The sequence below is a fragment of the Medicago sativa genome, chromosome 3 (genome assembly GCF_051527215.1).
Source record: "Medicago sativa cultivar Bolivia chromosome 3, Bolivia_mono, whole genome shotgun sequence".
NCBI lineage: Eukaryota > Viridiplantae > Streptophyta > Magnoliopsida > Fabales > Fabaceae > Medicago > Medicago sativa.
In genome coordinates, this window is record NC_140751.1 from 78,044,572 (window position 1) to 78,062,912 (window position 18,341).

The 18,341-nt window shown below is 32.8% G+C and overlaps 2 protein-coding genes and 1 long non-coding RNA gene across 14 annotated transcripts; 1 reads left to right on the forward strand and 2 right to left on the reverse strand.

Moving 5' to 3' along the window:
* Window positions 1–2,854: 2,854 nt before the first annotated feature.
* LOC146940490 (serine carboxypeptidase 1) lies at window positions 2,855–5,548 on the reverse strand. 2 transcript variants are annotated; one of them, XM_085754188.1, is made up of 7 exons: window positions 5,075–5,483; window positions 4,570–4,677; window positions 4,196–4,470; window positions 3,743–4,104; window positions 3,514–3,603; window positions 3,303–3,405; window positions 2,855–3,127 (listed from the first exon to the last, which is right to left on the reverse strand). In XM_085754188.1, the coding sequence occupies exons 1-7, from the start codon at window positions 5,460–5,462 to the stop codon at window positions 2,975–2,977; spliced, it is 1,479 nt and encodes a 492-aa protein (XP_085610314.1). In that variant the 5' UTR covers window positions 5,463–5,483; the 3' UTR covers window positions 2,855–2,974. The 2 variants fall into 2 exon arrangements, with proteins under 2 accessions (XP_085610314.1, XP_085610313.1); XM_085754187.1 differs by lacking the exons at window positions 2,855–3,127; window positions 3,303–3,405 and having other exon boundaries at window positions 3,514–3,616; window positions 4,196–4,677; window positions 5,075–5,548.
* Window positions 5,549–7,255: 1,707 nt separating this feature from the next.
* On the forward strand, window positions 7,256–13,916 carry LOC146940491 (5-methyltetrahydropteroyltriglutamate--homocysteine methyltransferase 1). The gene is made up of 11 exons (XM_085754189.1): window positions 7,256–7,429; window positions 9,308–9,661; window positions 9,917–10,004; window positions 10,224–10,351; window positions 10,436–10,827; window positions 10,913–11,076; window positions 11,152–11,232; window positions 11,321–11,487; window positions 11,578–11,683; window positions 11,791–12,041; window positions 12,141–13,916. The coding sequence occupies exons 1-11, from the start codon at window positions 7,281–7,283 to the stop codon at window positions 12,709–12,711; spliced, it is 2,451 nt and encodes an 816-aa protein (XP_085610315.1). The 5' UTR covers window positions 7,256–7,280; the 3' UTR covers window positions 12,712–13,916.
* On the reverse strand, window positions 13,090–18,203 carry LOC146940492 (uncharacterized). 11 transcript variants are annotated; one of them, XR_015032035.1, is made up of 10 exons: window positions 17,844–18,203; window positions 17,645–17,729; window positions 17,118–17,184; window positions 16,898–17,023; window positions 16,542–16,799; window positions 16,347–16,387; window positions 15,518–15,603; window positions 14,694–14,774; window positions 13,977–14,111; window positions 13,090–13,470 (listed from the first exon to the last, which is right to left on the reverse strand). It is a non-coding gene; the product is annotated as an uncharacterized LOC146940492 (long non-coding RNA). The 11 variants fall into 11 exon arrangements; XR_015032027.1 differs by having other exon boundaries at window positions 16,542–16,816; XR_015032031.1 differs by having other exon boundaries at window positions 17,645–17,738.
* Between the last annotated feature and the right edge of the window lie 138 nt (window positions 18,204–18,341).

Genomic DNA, 18,341 nt, shown 5'->3' on the forward strand with positions numbered 1-18,341 from the left:
TGCATGACTTGTTTTGTTGTGGTTGGAGCATGTGAAAGAAACAAGAGAGTCTATTGACCACTGGCCATGCATAGATAGCCGGCTGATTTTAATTTAGTTTCTTCTTGAATGCAATGGATCGTCCTTGTTTACCTGTTTGTAGAATCATAACAAGTTATTTAACAATTTTGCACTTTGTCATTAACTTTGAATGTTAATGATATACTTTTTCCTCTAACTTATTGTTATGGTTGATGCGATTGTACTGTATCTTCATTCTAGTTTCTGAGGGAGGTAGTATTCTTAATAATAAAATATTATTTTTGTGGCCATATGTAATTTAAGAAATATTTTTTGTTATAGTTTTTTTTTTGAGGTATTTTTTGTTGTAAAATTCAGGCATAATATTATATCTATAAATAATAAACAATATATAAATATAATAATCAATTTATATTGATGAGAATAAACAAAGGAGAAAGATCAATTAAACTTATCTGTCTTGATATTGTTGTAGAATTGACCATCTACATAATTCATCAGCATCTTTAAACATCAATTTGATAAGAGGACTGCAAAATGAACAAACGGTGGAAGTAGTCTGAGACGTGCTGATCGCACTGTTCTTAAGGATTTTCCGCGTAATTATACGCTAATCCCCCAGGATTTAACAGACCCTTCTCGGTAAGAACCGAGGATACAGAACTGACAAGAAAGAAATATTTTCAGGAAGATGAGAACCCAGAGTTGTGCATAGACTCATGAAAAATCGTTCAATGTATAACTTGAAGCATAAAAGAGGAGATTTTATTTTTTATGTGCTATAGTTCAAAGGCTAGAAAAAGAAAAGAGCTCAACTCTCATCTATGTTTGTTCACGTTCACCAAATTTATATATCAACAAAAATTGCTTGGTCATACAAGAATAAAAACTTAATAATGCCAACAGATTGTGAACCTTATGAAGAAAAAGTAACTGCCTTGAGTTATAAAACGTGCAAGTAAATTAGTTAAGAAAAAGCAATATTATTTTCACATTTAAGAGATATAAAAGCAAAGGCCGTTACAAAACTTTGGAGTTAAAAATATGTTACAAAACCTGGTCAAAGATGATAAATAATAATTAGATAATGATTTTTTATTAAAATATTTTTTTTTCTATATTTCTCAATTAAAAATATGGGACACAAATATTTGAAACTTTTGAAATATATTCAAAATTTACAACATTTTTTGTTATAGTAATTGCACATTAATAAAGCATTAAAAGAAAGTTGTATAGTGTTAACGAAGTTATTGAACTCAAGTGGTTAATAAGCTCTACCAAATGACGAATCGTTTGGGAGAACCTGAATTCGATTAATGGGTAAAAGTTATATTTATCTCACAATCGAACTTTAGATTATTATGACCCCTTGAAAATCAAAGGATTAACAAAAAAAAAAGTTGTTTGATGTGAGAAACATTAGTGTATAATAGTGAAAAAGAATATGAAATTTTGAAGTGAGAGTGATATTAAATTTAAATTTAAATAGCAAATATTAATAATTAATTGTTAGACTAATTTTTCTCCTTCCTTCAAATTTAAATGCAGGACCTCTAACTTTTTTTTTTTTGACAAAAGGACCTCTAACTTATTATCCCTATTTAAATTTAAAAATAGAATACAAATAACTTTTGGTTCAACAATAAATATATTTTTAAAACTTTAAATTAAGTTATAGAATAGTTGTCTAGAAATCTATATTTTAGACATATATTTTTGTGTCAACTTGTTTCTTTTTTTTTTTTTTTTATTATTATTATTTGTAAGAGCAACGGGTACACCTTCTAAAGACCAAATATTTTTCACCCGTGTAACACACAAGTAACTAGTGTGTAGTGGCACCATGTAGCAGGAGCACAATAACAACTCTCTGTTTTTGGCTATACTATCGGGTGAATGAATCCTCTCATGTGATATACAAGGGGCTATCGAAGTCCGGAGTTATTGGCTTGAGACCTGGAAGTGTGCTCCTCCTCGAGGTCTCAGGTTCTTTCCGGTGCCAATTTAAGTGGGCTAATTTAGCTTCTTCAAAAAAAAAAAGGTCCATCGAAATCTCCACCATCAATTTGAAAGGAGAGAAAGATAATTTAACAAAAAATGAGTTTTAATGATGTAGATCGTAAAACATGAGGAACTATGAGAGAAAAAAAAATCGAGAGAGTCCATTTCCATTATTAAGTAGATAGAGTTGTCGCAGAACTCACAGAGCTTCCCATAATTGGAGAAGATAAAAAGAAATTAAGACCCAAGAAAACTAACTTTGAGTAGGCTATCAATTATTACAATAGAGTGCCCGTTTGGTTCAGCTTTGAATATAATTGATTCTGAGAGAATTGATTCTGATAGAATTGATTCTGACAGAATTGATTCTGAGAGAATTGATTTATGTTTGGATACAATTATGTAGAATTGATTAAACAAAATGATTTATGTTTGGATGCAATTATGTAGAATTGCTTTTGAATGTATAATTACTAAAATAGACATAGCTAAAGGAGAATTGATAAAGAATGAGAATTGATAAAGGGCAATAAAGTAAAATAACGTGTTGTAATAATAAAATATACAAACCTATACACGTTGTTCAAGGAGAATTGATTCTAGAAAAGCTAGAAGCTAGGATTTGTAGCTTCATGGAGAATTGCTTTTGGAGGACAAAAGCAATTCTGAAAAGCTGAACCAAACACGTTGTTTTTGGCTAGAATTGCTTTTGGCACTGTAGAGAATTGATTTTGGGCTAGAATTGATTCTCAGAAGCCAAACCAAACAGGCCCAGAAACTAACATAGTTAGAAAAAGAGAAATGATTTCTACAACCATTTTGTAACAACTTTTTAACAACTCTCTCATACTCTTACTGTGTTAAATTGAATTATTTGAAAGTATTTGTTTGCCGCAAAATTGTGAGGCCTAAATCCCTGACTCAGTCGTCCATGCATACTTAGAACCCATTAACTTATTGGTGAAGCAGGAGGCAGATTTCCAGAGAGGAACGATGAGATCAAAGTCAAAGCACGTTCTGGTTGCCAGCTTGGAACAAGATGTCCTGCTCCTCTTACTGTCATAAATGTCAATCCTTTGTATCCCACCACATACCCTCCAATCTGTTATTATAATAATTTGGTTACTTTTCACAAATATTATTACTTGATCTACAAGAGAAGTCAATAAATCAAACTATATATTGAGTAAACTAGCATTTCGTTGTTCAAAGTTGTAAGGATTACATCGAGTAATTTAGTCTTTCAAATTTACAAATTAAGAAGTTAACGACAGTACCTCGTTTCCAGAATACCATGGACGCCAAGCAGAGTCGATAGGGAGCTTAAGGGTGTTGATTGGATATCTTGAAATTGTGACTCCCACTGCATCTGTATCACCACTGTAGAAGAACACATCATCTAAATTTAGGAGTTGGAGTTGATAAAACAAAATTGCAACATCTCATTATTCACACAAAATTCTGCATATTATATGAAATTGAGCTTGCCTGTATATCCATAATTTAATGCCACTATCGATGAGATACTTGATGGTGGGTAGGATGGTAATTGGACTGTCTTTCCATTGAAGATTAATACTATCGTCTATCACTATGAATTGTCACAAAAAAATAACACATTCTTAATTAGCATAGGAAAAAAAATAGTTATAGAGGTGTCTATTCTAGACAAATAGTACTATTTTGCAATTTCTTAATAGTGATTATAGATTATTACCTGCAATGGCTCCAATTTGTAGGTTTTGCATGAAGAGCCTTTTGGACCTCTGGTCTATTTAGATAGGCAGTACCATAATAATCAGAACAAGGGTCAAAATCATTGCTTACATAACCAGTTGAACCATTTTTCAGAGAAGAGTCGTGACACAATGGTGCATAGATGTTAAAGGAGTCTATATTTCCTTTCTCAATCAAGGATATATTCATTGCATTGGTACAAATTGCTGAAACATTCTCTTTAGTGAAGTCACAGTACTTCTCAATCAATTCGTGAGTTTGATCCGAGTTCAAAGCATGAGTCCACAAGTTATCATATAACCCCTTTAAACTTGTAGCATCATCGATCCAAGCATTCCCTAACTGAAATATTTGAAGTACAGATAATAAAGTTAGATAAATGAGATAGTGAGTTATATTGCATTATTAGTCTTCTGAAGTTTGAACAACATACAGAAACGCCTTTGAGGTTAACAATGGTGTTGATATAGAGTTTATTGTTGTGAAGAATAGTGGATGCAAGCTGAGGAACATAATGACCGGCATAACTCTCTCCACTTATGTAAAAATCTCTTGTTTTGTACTGTGGAAATCTCTCCAGCCAGTTGATGAGGAAGACATAGGAATCCTTGGCAGTTGATTTATCTCCTGATTTGTCATAGTCAGATGTTGTGTTTGAGTACGAAAATCCTATTCCTGCTGGAGATTCCAAGAAGAGTACGTTCGCCACTGCATATTTCATAATGATATAAGTTGGTAAATATGCATGTCTCAAAAATGCATCATGAAGAAACAATGTAATTATATTGATGATGATGATTGTCTCACCTTCATTCCAAGCGTATGGGTTACGGTATAGTGTTTTGCCATCAGAGTTGATTCTGAAGGGTCCTAGCTCCTCAAAGGCTCCATACCCAAGTGAAGAACAGCCAGGTCCTGTATGGTTCAAACATTATGTTTTCGTAATCGAATTTGTTAAACTTGAGAGTCTAGGTATACTTGTTGAGCTTCTGTAGACTCAAATCATAAACTTGTTAGTTAAATCGAAAATCTACCGGTTTTACTACGATGTTTCACTATTATGATAAAGAAGTTGTCATCAATCAAATATTAACTGATAATCTATCAATTATTTTTATCTTGCGTGGTGTTGTAAATATTCAGGTTATAGAGGTCTTTGCAATCACATGGTAACTATTTTCCTCCTAAATTTTCACGATCTCAAAGATCGTAATGTAAATATAAAAAGATACATAAAAGAACATAAAAACGATAAAATGCATACAAAAGAACAACAGTTATCAGCATAAGAAGTTTCTGATGCAATGTTTACCTCCATTGAGCCACAAAACTAAAGGTTTAGTGGAAGAGTTATATGGAGACTCCACAAAATAATAGAAAAGTTCTCTTCCAGCCTCATGATCAACAGTGACATAGCCTGAATATTGGTCAAAATTCACTCCATAGGGTTGACCAGGCAATTTGTCAATCTTGTCAGCTTGCATTAGACCCTCTTGAGGTGGTGCAACATAAGCAGCAGAAGAAGAAAGTGTTTTCAATGCATCTCCCTCTTCCCAAGAAAGGGTCTTAGGAGGATTCTGTGATTTTCTAGACAGAATAAACTCATCAAGTTTATTAGCTTGACTAGCTTTGCTATATGGAAAAATAACCAAAAGACTCAAGTTGAGTAGTAAACAAGCATAAAGAGAAACCTTCTTCATCTTGTATTCAACTTGATTTCTATATATGCTAAGTTTCTACTTTCAAACTATTTATTTATAGATGAAAAACAGTGGCAATTTTGAAAGAAACAAGAAGTGATAACATTACTATTGACCACTGACCATGCATAGATCAGCCGGCTGATTTTAAATCAGTTTCTTCTCCTTGAATGTAATTGGTTTTTCTTGTTTCCCTTTTTCTAGAATCATGCATAAGTTATTTAACATTTTAGCACTTTGTAATTAACTTTGAAAGTTAATGATGTATTTATTTCCTCTAACTTATTTTTGTTATTGATGCAGTCGTACTAGATCTTCTATGAATTACGAATATTAATACAAGTGCGGATACGATACGAGAATATACAATTGTTTAAAAATTTATTTATTTTTTTGACAAAAATTGTTTAAAAATTTATGATATGATACAGCTAAGATACGCTAACAAAATCTTCATAATAAAACTAATTTGCATGTATAATACTTAAAAGAAAGTAAGAAACACAATTTACAGAAAATTATATTTGTGATTAAAATAGAAAATGTATCGTTATCGTATATATCGTATTCTATTTTCATTCTTGTTTTAGGATATCAACAAAAAATTCTTTAAAAGAACTCAACAAATTTTGTATAATGTTATCTGATTGAGTCTACTCTCTCGTTACCTTCATGCACAAAAAACAAAAATTTTAAGTATCGTTCATCGAGAGACAATTCAATTGATTCACATCTTAAATTGAATCATACACATCTCAACTAAATTTTTATAATATTATCTCATTTTTTACCTTTAATCTTTTATAGAAGAGAAATGATATTTTGACAACCACTTTTGACAACTTTTGGACAACTTTCTCTCTCATACTCACATGATATTGTTATCCTCTCTCTTCCTTTTTCTCTCTTCATTGTTTTTGACCAATAAGAAGTGAGAAAAACAAGGTTGTCAACAAAGTTGTCATCAAATGGATGTCAAAATATCATTACTCTTTATAGAATATGTATATGTGAAGTTCATATAAGTATTCGTGTGTATTTGTTGAATATCTGTAAATATCCGATAAAATATTTTTTAAAAATTTATAATTTAATTTCAATATTTAGTAGATACTCCCTCCGGTCTCAAATATAAGAAAAGATTCTTTTTTTAGATTCATTAAATAATTAATGTATCTGCTTTACAATGTAGACCAGATACATTAACTACTCAATGAACCTAAAAAAAGAATATTTTCTTATATTTGAGACCGGAGGGAGTACGTATCTAAAAATGTCCTTGATTCATACATCTCTTCATTCTAGTTTCTAAGGGCATCTGATTCTGTAAGGGTAGTGCTCTTAATAACAAAATATTATTTCTGTGTGGGGTATGTAATTAAGTAAAAAATAAGTGTAGATAAAACTTTTTTTTTTTTTGAAAGAAGTGTAGATAAAACTTTCTTTTTAACAAAAAATCATACTTAAATAATTTTGAAAATAGAGAATTGATTCACGTACACCGTCCTTCCCCTCACTTTGATGAGAATTGATTCACTAGAAAGGAAAAACACTTTGCCATGAAACATAGAATAATGAATATCAAGAATTACACATTTCATCGTTCATAATTTTAGAATAAAAGGTCAATTATGTTTTTATTATTTAATTGGCAGAGACTCGTTATTTTTTTTTTTAATTATCAATGATATTGAAATGAAGTTTTTAACTAGTTATTTAATTGATTTAAGAATTTCCATAAAAAAAGAAAAAGAAAAAAGTAGAAGAAGAAAGAAATGAGATAGACAGGGGGCAAGAGTGAAGGGTGGTTGCGTGTAAATGAACAAAATATTATCATTCCAGTGTCTCACGCCGTCCTTCAAATTCTCACTCTCTTCTCTCTCTTTCTCTCATCACTCTTATCACTATCACTCACCACAACGCTCCTTTCTTCGTTTCTCCGTTCGTGCTTCTTCTTCTTCTTCCAGGTTTCAAACTTTACCTTTCCACTTTCTTCTCTCATTTTTTCAACTTTTTTTGGCTGGTTACTTTCATCCCAGAAATGAGTTTTTATGTTTTCAGCTTGCCCTTTATGATTTTTCTTTTTTATTGCCTTCAAAATTTGATTTTTATGCTTTCTGCATGTTAAAGTTCGTAACTTGATTTCTGTTCTGTTACTTATGTTATATGGGTACCCTTTTGGTTTTATTCTTCATTTCAGTAGTGTAGTTTAACTATTTCATTTGGGTTTATTCACGATTTTACTAGTTCTAGCTCTTAATATGTTATGAGTATTTTAATTGAATTAAAGTTTGAATTTTGAGAAATTTTTGCTATGTAGCTCCAACACTTCAATTGCGGGTTTGGTGTTTGACATTGACGCATGTGATTGCGTTTAATCACATCCATTTTCTTAAATTATTATCGGTGTTTGTGTGTCGGTGTCATGTAGAGTGTCTGTGTATGTGATTTACAGCTCTTTTGAATAATAGGAAGGATGGGTTGATGAAATGGAGACTCTTGAGGTTTGTAGGTTGGGAACTTGAATTGAATACTATAGAAAGATTTAATTTTTAAGTTGTGTATTCAATTTCCTAAAAGATATGTAAAAGTGCCTAAATGCTGAGTATTCATTTCTTTTGATTTGGATTTGACTACCCTAAAAGAACCAATTCACTTTGGAAAAGAAAGGTGAAATATTTTAACTGTTAACGTGAGAATCAAAGTCAAGGGTGTGGATTTTAACCATTATGCATGTACCATGTGCATACAAAATTAACGGATGATTTTCCACCAATGATTGAAATGTCGTATCTTTTTCCTTCTAAAGTGACCTACTCATTGTATAGTGAACCTTTTGATATTTTAATGTGTACTGTATAATAGAAAACATACCTATGATCTGGAGATGGTAAAAGTAGTTGTTCAGTTTAGTCGCAAATGAACTTTTTGGCATTTGAGACGAGGTGTTGACTTCGATTCCAATGTATAATTCCTCCACGTTTACGAGGGAAATTGAAGAACTGTCTGATTGATTGTCTTCTAGCTTTAAGTTTCATTAGTATAACTTTATAAAAAAAAACATTTGCCATTATGGTTTTCTCACTTTACAATTAGTTGTTATATGGAAACCTACATGCAATTCATTTCCATTTATGATACATTCACATTATTCTTCAATTGTAACTGCACATCTGAAGGTCAATTTTTATTACGAATGTCTTTAATATCGCCTGCACTATGAGTTATAATCTGAAGGCCCAAATTAGTTGGTCAAGGCTATTAGGTCTTCAAATCATAAGTTTCTTGGTGTTGAAGATGTTAAAGTTATGATATAAAGTCTATTCTTGTTTACATTCTATTGAAGTCTCTATCACCAAGTTATCTAGAGTTTGATTTTTTAAGCTACCTTTCTTCTAATAAAAAGCTGAATTTTAGCTCAAGGTTGGTGGGCTTGTGCAGCATCCACGGTTCCAGACTAGAGGACTCTTGTGTGAAGAGACATGTTAAAGATATAATATCCAAACTATCATGTCACATGTGTGTCTTTACCTGATAGCTTAAGCTTTTGGCAGAGCTGGTTCATAAAATTAGACATTGTTAAATTTGGTTCCTACACAGGCAATATACATGCACTCTGCTACATTTTGTCTATAATTTGATCTTTGCCGATTTTCTTAATAAATCTTGTGTTTCATTGATTTATCTGGCTGTGTTGAACGAACATATTTCTATGAACTACGAATGCCATATTCCTATTGACTCTGTCATCATTTTACAAATGTGTAGTAGATTTGCAAGAAACATTTTTTTACCTTAATTGAGTGGTCATATGATATATTCAAATTGTGTGTTTGCAATAACAGAGCGATGTCATCCCATATTGTTGGTTATCCCCGCATGGGACCCAAAAGGGAGCTTAAGTTTGCCCTGGAATCATTTTGGGATGGAAAGAGTAGTGCTGAGGAACTGAAGCAGGTTGCTGCTAACCTTAGATCAGCTATATGGAAGCAGATGGCCGATGCTGGAATTCAGCATATTCCAAGCAACACCTTCTCATACTATGATCAAGTATTGGACACAACAGCCATGCTCGGTGCAGTTCCTGACAGATATAAATGGAATGGTGGGGAGATTGGTTTTGATATTTACTTCTCCATGGCGAGAGGAAATGCATCTGTGCCAGCTATGGAAATGACCAAGTGGTTTGACACCAACTAGTAAGTAACCCCTGTTAGAATTTTTTTTCTTAATTTTAAGTTATACATTTCAGAAAGTTGTAGGAATGGAGATTTTGATGCATAACTGTACATAATACTGTAGTAATTTGAAATAACTGAAAGAATGTATCGATATTTGAAATGCATTATATTCATCATTGTATTTCATATAAATATATAAATACAAGTTGAATTTAGTAATTTGATTTGATATTTATCATAGTTGTGACAAAATCATAATCTATTATGGTACAGCCATTTCATTGTTCCTGAATTGGGTCCAGATGTTAAGTTCTCCTATGCATCACACAAGGCAGTGGATGAATACAACGAGGCCAAAGCTGTAAGTTTAAAAATTGCTTTAGCTTAAGTATCGTAAATTTGATTTAATTATTTTTAATGAACTACTGAATACTCTGTTCTTGAAGAATCTTCACTACCTGACCAGTGATATATTAAAGAAGATTGAAACCTGGGAAGAATGTTTGTTACAAGAGAATTTTATTTTGAATAATTCATTTCATTGACTGATGTTTATAAAATGTATTTTGGTTCTATGCAGCTAGGAGTTAATACCGTACCTGTTCTTGTGGGACCAGTATCCTACTTGTTGCTGTCAAAACCAGCTAAGGGTGTTGAGAAGTCATTTTCGCTTCTTTCTCTAATTGACAAGATCCTTCCTGTCTATAAGTAAGGCTTTAATGTAGAGATATGTTCTTGAATCGTGTATTTTATTTTTGTTAAATTTTAATCGTAGTTTGGTATTTATCATAGGGAAGTGCTTACTGAACTGAAGGCTGCTGGTGCTACTTGGATCCAGTTTGATGAACCTACCCTTGTCAAGGATCTTGATGCTCACCAGTTACAAGCATTCAATTATGCTTATTCAGAGCTAGAATCAACTTTATCTGGTTTGAATGTTCTGGTTGAGACATACTTTGCTGATGTCCCCGCTGAAGCATACAAAACACTCACCTCTTTGAAGGCTGTTACTGCATATGGATTTGACCTTGTTCGTGGAATAAAGACCCTTGATTTGATCAAGCAAGGATTTCCTTCTGGAAAACTTCTTTTTGCTGGTATTGTTGATGGAAGAAATATCTGGGCCAATAATCTTGAATCTTCGCTGAACACCTTGAAGGAACTTGGGGACATTGTTGGAAAGGGTACTTATAAATTACTCTCTCTTGTTCTGTTGATATATATATGGTACGCTACAATCTAAATTTGAATTATCATTTTCTTTTGCAGAGAAAGTTGTGGTTTCCACATCCTGTTCTCTTCTTCACACTGCAGTTGATCTGGTGAATGAGCCCAAACTGGACCAAGAAATTAAATCTTGGCTTGCTTTTGCAGCACAAAAAATAGTTGAAGTAAATGCCTTGGCCAAGGCATTGTCTGGACAAAAGGATGAGGTACATCATACCCTCTAAGGATGTTTTGACTCATACTTGATATTTTTCTGCTTCTTAATGTGTGATATTTTGCAGGTTTACTTTTCTTCAAATGCTGCTGCTTTGGCTTCAAGGAAGTCCTCCCCAAGGGTGACAAATGAGGCTGTCCAAAAGGCTGTTAGTGCTCTTCATTATTTCAATTATGTTATTTCCATCAATTTTAAGCTAGTAGAATTTTTACATTATATTAGTTTCGTTTACTCAGGCTGCTGCTCTTAAGGGGTCAGATCATCGAAGGGCCACTAATGTCAGTTCTAGATTGGATGCGCAACAGAAGAAACTGAACCTTCCTAGTCTTCCAACCACTACAATTGGATCCTTCCCTCAGACTGCAGATCTTAGAAGGGTTCGCCGCGAGTTCAAGGCCAACAAGTAAGCATACGTCTTCTTAAGTTATTTACCACATTCCATGATTATCACATATTTTAACACTTAACCTGCTATATATCATTATATGAATAGGATCTCTGAGGAGGATTATATCCGTTTCATTAAGGAGGAAATAAACAATGTCATAAAGATCCAGGAAGAGCTTGACATTGATGTCTTGGTGCATGGAGAGCCTGAGGTATGAAGCTGATATTTGTTATTTATTCAGTGGTTTAATGAGGGCGTGCAAATACGGTCCAAAACAATAAATATTTATTAGTTGAATTTATTTTTTTGGCAATTCAGAGGAATGACATGGTTGAGTATTTCGGAGAACAATTATCTGGCTTTGCTTTCACTGCCAACGGGTGGGTGCAATCCTACGGATCCCGCTGTGTCAAACCACCAATTATCTTTGGTGATGTGAGCCGTCCCAAGCCAATGACTGTCTTCTGGTCTTCAACAGCTCAAAGTTTGACCAAACGGCCAATGAAGGGAATGCTTACCGGCCCTGTTACAATTCTAAACTGGTCCTTTGTTAGAGATGACCAGCCTAGGTATGCAAAAGAACCTTTACTGCTGCTGTGCAAGTTTGAATGAAATTCATTTTGCAGTATCAGTTTCATTTAACATTATGCAATTGTTATTGTTATTAGATTTGAGACTTGCTACCAGATTGCTTTGGCGATAAAGGACGAGGTTGAGGATCTTGAGAAAGCCGGTATTACCGTCATTCAGATTGATGAGGCTGCTCTAAGAGAAGGTTTGCCTCTAAGGAAGTCTGAGGAGTCTTTCTATCTAAACTGGGCAGTTCACTCATTTAGGATTACAAACTGTGGTGTACAAGACACTACCCAGATTCACACTCACATGTGCTACTCAAACTTCAACGACATCATTCACTCAATTATAGATATGGATGCAGATGTGATCACTATTGAGAACTCCAGATCAGATGAGAAGTTGCTATCTGTCTTCCGTGAGGGAGTTAAATATGGTGCTGGCATTGGTCCTGGTGTTTATGATATTCACTCACCAAGGATTCCACCCACAGAAGAAATTGCTGACAGAATCAACAAGATGCTTGCAGTTCTTGAAAGCAACATTCTTTGGGTCAACCCAGATTGTGGTCTTAAAACGCGAAAATACACCGAGGTTAAGCCTGCTCTCACCAACATGGTTGATGCTGCCAAGCTCATTCGCAAACAGCTAGCTAGTTCAAAGTGATTGATAATCCATACACTTAACAACATGAGCACCCCAAAAAACCCTGTAGATGGCCAATTATCTGCCCACGTTTACATTGTTGTCGTTAGTGAGGCTTATTTTGATGTGTGTTTCTTTAATGGCATTCTAAATTGTAATGCTCCGTTAAATTTTGGACTGCAAAGGTACTGTGTCAGTTTCTTTAATGGTTAATTTTGTTTGCATTCCCCACTTTATGGCATTCTGAATTGTGCGGCGCCTTTGAATTTTGCAGACTGCAAAGGTATTGTGTAAGTTTATTTTTGTCTGATGTTGACATAAACCCATGTCTTTCTCACATTAAGTTTGCTTTTCTAACAATGCTTCTCTCTAAAGTCAAAAAGTCTACAAGGCTACAAATCACTTTTCAATTTAATTTTATTATACAATTTTTTTATTTTTTGGATTCATCCCCTTTTCAGCACCATAACCAGACAATGCTTTTCTCTAAAGTCAAAAAGTCTACAAGCCTACAAATCACTTTTCAATTTAATTTTATTATACATTTTTTTTTTTTGGATTCATCCCCTTTTCAGCACCATGACCAAATTCTCTATAAATACATGAAGCATTGTTTTGATCATTGCCAAATCAAAAAATTCGGTTCCTTCCTTCCTTCCTTTCTTTCCTTCCTCTTCCTTGCTTTCTTTTCTTGCTTTCTTTCTTTCTTTCTTTCTGCCTACAATAAGCTTCTGAATTTCAATAAGCTTTATATTCATCAATAAGCTTCTGAATTTCAACCTACAATTAATCCATGCTGAAATTTAGCAAAAGAATGAAAATAAAAATCAGTAGTTGACATGCAGCATATAATTTCTCTTTATATTTCTGTTTTCCCCTGCTAATGATACAAGCAAGATAGATAAGTTATTTTCAGTTTCTTTTAAATGTTTCCAACTAGCAATGATTTCTAATGTTCTTTTAACAATTTATTTTTCACTACACAGGTATGATAAAAGCCTAATAGGGATCTTGCTGAGGAGGCATTGGCAATTTGTACAACATAAGCAGATAAATATAGTGTCTTCCATGCATCACATAATTTCTGTTCATTTTTCTGTTTTCCTTTTTCTTTGTCAAGGTTTTCCCCTTATGATACAAGCAAGATAGACAAGTTATTTTCAGTTTATATTAAATGTTTTTAACTAGCAGACAATTTTAATGTTATTTTTACATTTTACTTCTCACTGTACAGGTACAGGTATAATACTTCTCAGTGCACTATTAGATAGAAAAGGAAAACTTACATGCTTTTGTTTCATTATTTCTCCTCTTAACTCCCCGCAGAACTTGTGCTTCTTCTAGCTGCACAAAATTAAAACTAGATCCTTTTCTTTCAATGATTCAAAGAAATCAGCATACTCCATCAGTCAATCAACATCCTACAAAAATGTCCCAAATGAGTAAAATAGTTATATTCAATAGTTATATTCAAAGACAAGTTTGGATTAATTAATTTTTGTTATACAATCTGAGCCAAAAAGTTTTAAAACAAAATATCACTATTTATGTGACCCCCCTGAAATAAAAGTGGGTAAGATATGCAATGAACAAACCAAATGGGCAATAATGATTCAAGATTGTAATACTATATAATCCCTTATTTATCTTTAAGTTTGTTTATTTTAATTTTAAGGTTTTTTTTTGTTTAATTTGGATGTTCTTAAATCTGTGGCTGCATTATTTAATGCTATGAGTAATGATGCCAAACTGTGTGGAAACAATCCTATTATGAACAGGATTTTGATTTCTAAATTAAAGAAAATATTGAAGAGTTTGGATTTTGGTTTCTCATGTCTATAAACTTGGTATAATCGTTGTATTGAAAATGGTATTAAGCCCTATGCATTCTTTAGACATATTTAAACACTTCCTTTATTCATTTTCTATCATTTTAGAAGGATTTGGATATCTTAAAAGAGAGAAAAAGAGGTATTACTATTAGATAGAAAAGGAAAACTTACATTTGTTTCATCATTTCCACTCATAACTCCTTTCAGAACTATTGCTTCTTTAGCTACCCAAAATCAAAACTGGCTCCATTGCTAACAAATAAACAAACAAAAACATATTATTGTCAAGGATGGGCATCTTAACAATTATTTTCCCTTTATACACAATTTGAGCCACTTTACTTTCTCGCACCATGAGCTAAAAAGCAAAATTAGTATACATACATGATTTACAACAGGAAAAAAATATTTGTAGACAAGGAAAAAAATATTTTTAGAAAAGAATAACACAAATATAAATTTATGGGATACAATTGCTACAATTTTTGACTTTACATATAAATATCTTTTTGTCTAAAGTGCAGAATCTAAGGGTGATAGGCAGCATTTAAACAAAATCATATTGAAACAATAAAACAGTACGTCATAATTAAGGAGAAATTAATTATTGAAGAATTATACATTAAGCTTGATGAGGGGTAGCTAATCGGGGTCGCTAATCTTATGATGAATTTTAAGCAATTTTTGTGCCGATGCATTGTTAATGATGAAAAGAATTTCAAGATTTTGTGAGTATTTGATTGTGGAACACTACCAAAGAAATTAAACCTTGGATCCAAGAATGTTAAAGTGCTCATGCCCTGAACATTTATTGAAAAAGACTTGAAAATTTGTTGTTTCTTAAATCGAGCACATAAAATAAGGAAGTTTAGTGATTTGAGATGTGATTGTGCCAATGAAATTGTTGGTATTTGCATTGATAAGAGTAATATCACGAAGTTTATCAGTAAAACCATTAAGGGTAGGAGCATTTAGTTGGAAACAATTGAAATCACCTGATGCATTTTTTCAGTAGAATCCTTTATAGCTGCATAGCTGCATATGTCAGAACCTGCCCATGATTTTGTATCACCTGATGGACCTGAAGTAATCAAGGTTTTGAAAATTTAAATCACTAGATACACTACATGAAGTCTTTGGCCTTCAATTGTACAAAGTACAAGTTAGAAGACAAATGTATTAAAGAGAATAAAGAAAAGTTGACTTTTATGTATGTTTATGCAATCTGAGCAAAAAGAAAGATTTTTTTAAGCAAAATATCATTTTATTTATTTTAAAAGTTGAGGAGTTACTTTACAGGGTTTGGTGAGTTGAGATAAAAATATTAAATCAACATTGATTATAAATAATTTTGTATCTCTTCATCACCTCAAAATTTCCACATTCTATTTCATTTCAATGATTCATACTCATATTCTTCCATAACAAATCAGTGATTCATACTCATGTTCTTCGATAACAAATCATGTAGTCAAAGCACTTCAAATTCACAAATTTCAATTGGGTTCTGCTATAATTTCAAGAATTATGTGGCGAAGAGAGCAACCAGATTAGTCATCTAAAAAGAATTATGATTTAAAGATACAAGACCGAGTAATAAAACACGAAATTTTCATCGAAGTTTGTTCTGCAATGTTATATTGTTTGGATGACTAAATAATCAAATTTCATCCAGCTGTACACCACAATTAATGTAACAAACAATACAGCCTTCCAAAATCTTCACAAAAGCATCAAGGACCACATAAAAAAATCAGCTAACATAATCTTTTCGGGCCTTAAAAATAACTAAAACAAACAGGATAACAAAAGATAACCACTTACTTCTTAGCAATGTCACTTCTTCCAGCTTTCTCCACAATCACCTACACACGAACAATATATTTAAGTAATCATGCATATAACCAAGAAGATAAAGGAAATTTTCAAAATTCAACCCAACTACAGTAATTGCTCAATTGTTTAGTGGATATCAAAACTGATAATTGGAAATCACTACAAATGAATTAAACCACTTACCAGAACATTATGAAGATCCTGCAGAAGAACAAGAGGTATCTTCCCAGAAATCATGTTGTCTTAAGGTTCCATCTTCACTGCCTCTCCATACTGCATTCCATACTGCATTGGGGTTTCCATTTTCATTGAAACTACCAACTGAGGATTTTCTTAGACCACATAACTTACAACCAACTTTTGGACTCTACGGGTGTGGCATTGGAAAATAGCTGATGGAGTGATCGGATCATCGTTAAGTCCATCACACTTATGCAAGACCTATTGAACAACCAAACCTATCAACAGGAAAATCATATGAAGTTATGGGATTAAAAATTTAAAATTGCAATAGCACAGAGCGGGAAATGAAGTTATACCTATAATTGAAGGCAGTGAGCATTGAACATTCCCTTCACAGATTTTGCATTATATGCCAATATATATGACCTATAAGCTTCTTTAGCGATAGTGTTCAGATGATAAGTACTGGCCACCATCTTCTCCTGCAAAATCCAGATGATATCGTTAGAGATAAGCTGCAATTGCTTCTGTATTAAAAAAAAAAATTGATTGCCACTTTAGGAAGGAGGAATATACCAGTTGAGATTGTACTTTTGCAAGCAATTTATCATCAAAACACATCTCTCATGGGAACCTTTGCTGCCTGAAATTAAGCACACGAAAATCATGATCCAGGATAATGAAAAATAACTTTTCAACCAACATAATATTCTACTTTAAATTCACCATTTAAATTTATACAAAATTTAACCAAAAGTATTATCTTTCACGTAATCAAGTGATATTATATATAGTTCAACCAATACTAATTTACTTTTATCTTCTATTCCATATATTTTCTTCCTCTATCCAAACTTCAAAAATAAAAGAAAAAGTATTACAAAAAGAAAAAGTATTACAAACTTTGAAAAACAGATATATTTAGAAATCTACAACGGTGAAGTAATTCACACTACAATTCAAAAATTGTTTTAAAAATTCCTAAAAACTGAAAGAAGGGGAGGAAAAAAAAACAGAAATATATCCACAATTTTCAACATAAAATCAATTAAATGAACTCCAAAACACCAGAGAAAAAAAAAACACAAAATGAAAACCTTTACCATAAGCAGTATCAATCAGCTTATTGTAATCCCGTAGACTTTTCCTTCACAGTAGTGAAAGTCCCCCTTCAAACAATCGTTTTAACTGGATCCACTACAAGTAATCACTTAACACTTACTAGAAAACTCAAATTTAACTTTATAACTCGAAATAGAACAAGAATAATAGAAATAATGTCATAAAAAAGTTCATACGTACGGAGAGGACTTCGGGGGACGAATTCCGGCACGGTGGTCGACGGTGACGTGCCCAAATCTCGAAATAAACCAACCCATCCGACGGTTTTTCGTGATGAGGATCATAGATCCAGTACTCAATGGATGATCGGAGGTTGTCGGAACTCGGAAATGGAGTATCGGAGGCAGAAGTTCGACAAAAACTTCAAGTTTTCGAACAATGAAACGGGTAGAAATATAGATCGCAAAGAAAGGAGGAAGATGGTGTTGATCTCACATTCAACTAAAGCTTTGGAGCGACAAAGGGAGGCCAAGAAGGAGTCCGGCGGCTAGGGTTTGAAGGATGGAGAAGAGTTTTGTTTTTGGAAAGATAAAATAATTCAGAAAGGGATAGGTGGAATTGTTTTAATTATTTTAGCAAAAGGTGATAATTTTTTAATAAAATAAAACACTCACGTTTTTTCTTTTTTTTAAAGAAGGGGGAAGGACACACACATTGGAAAACTCTACAAATAACAAG

Coding starts and splice junctions, on each gene's coding strand:
- LOC146940490 (XM_085754188.1), bottom strand. CDS start 5,462: ATGAAGAAGGTTTCTCTTTATGCTTGTTTACTACTCAACTTGAGTCTT. Junction 4,471..4,569: donor CCCATACGCTTGGAATGAAG/GTGAGACAATCA, acceptor TGAAATATGCAG/TGGCGAACGTACTCTTCTTG. Junction 3,128..3,302: donor CATGGTATTCTGGAAACGAG/GTACTGTCGTTA, acceptor TTATAATAACAG/ATTGGAGGGTATGTGGTGGG.
- LOC146940491 (XM_085754189.1), top strand. CDS start 7,281: ATGAACAAAATATTATCATTCCAGTGTCTCACGCCGTCCTTCAAATTC. Junction 10,352..10,435: donor AAGATCCTTCCTGTCTATAA/GTAAGGCTTTAA, acceptor TATTTATCATAG/GGAAGTGCTTACTGAACTGA. Junction 10,828..10,912: donor TGGGGACATTGTTGGAAAGG/GTACTTATAAAT, acceptor TTTCTTTTGCAG/AGAAAGTTGTGGTTTCCACA.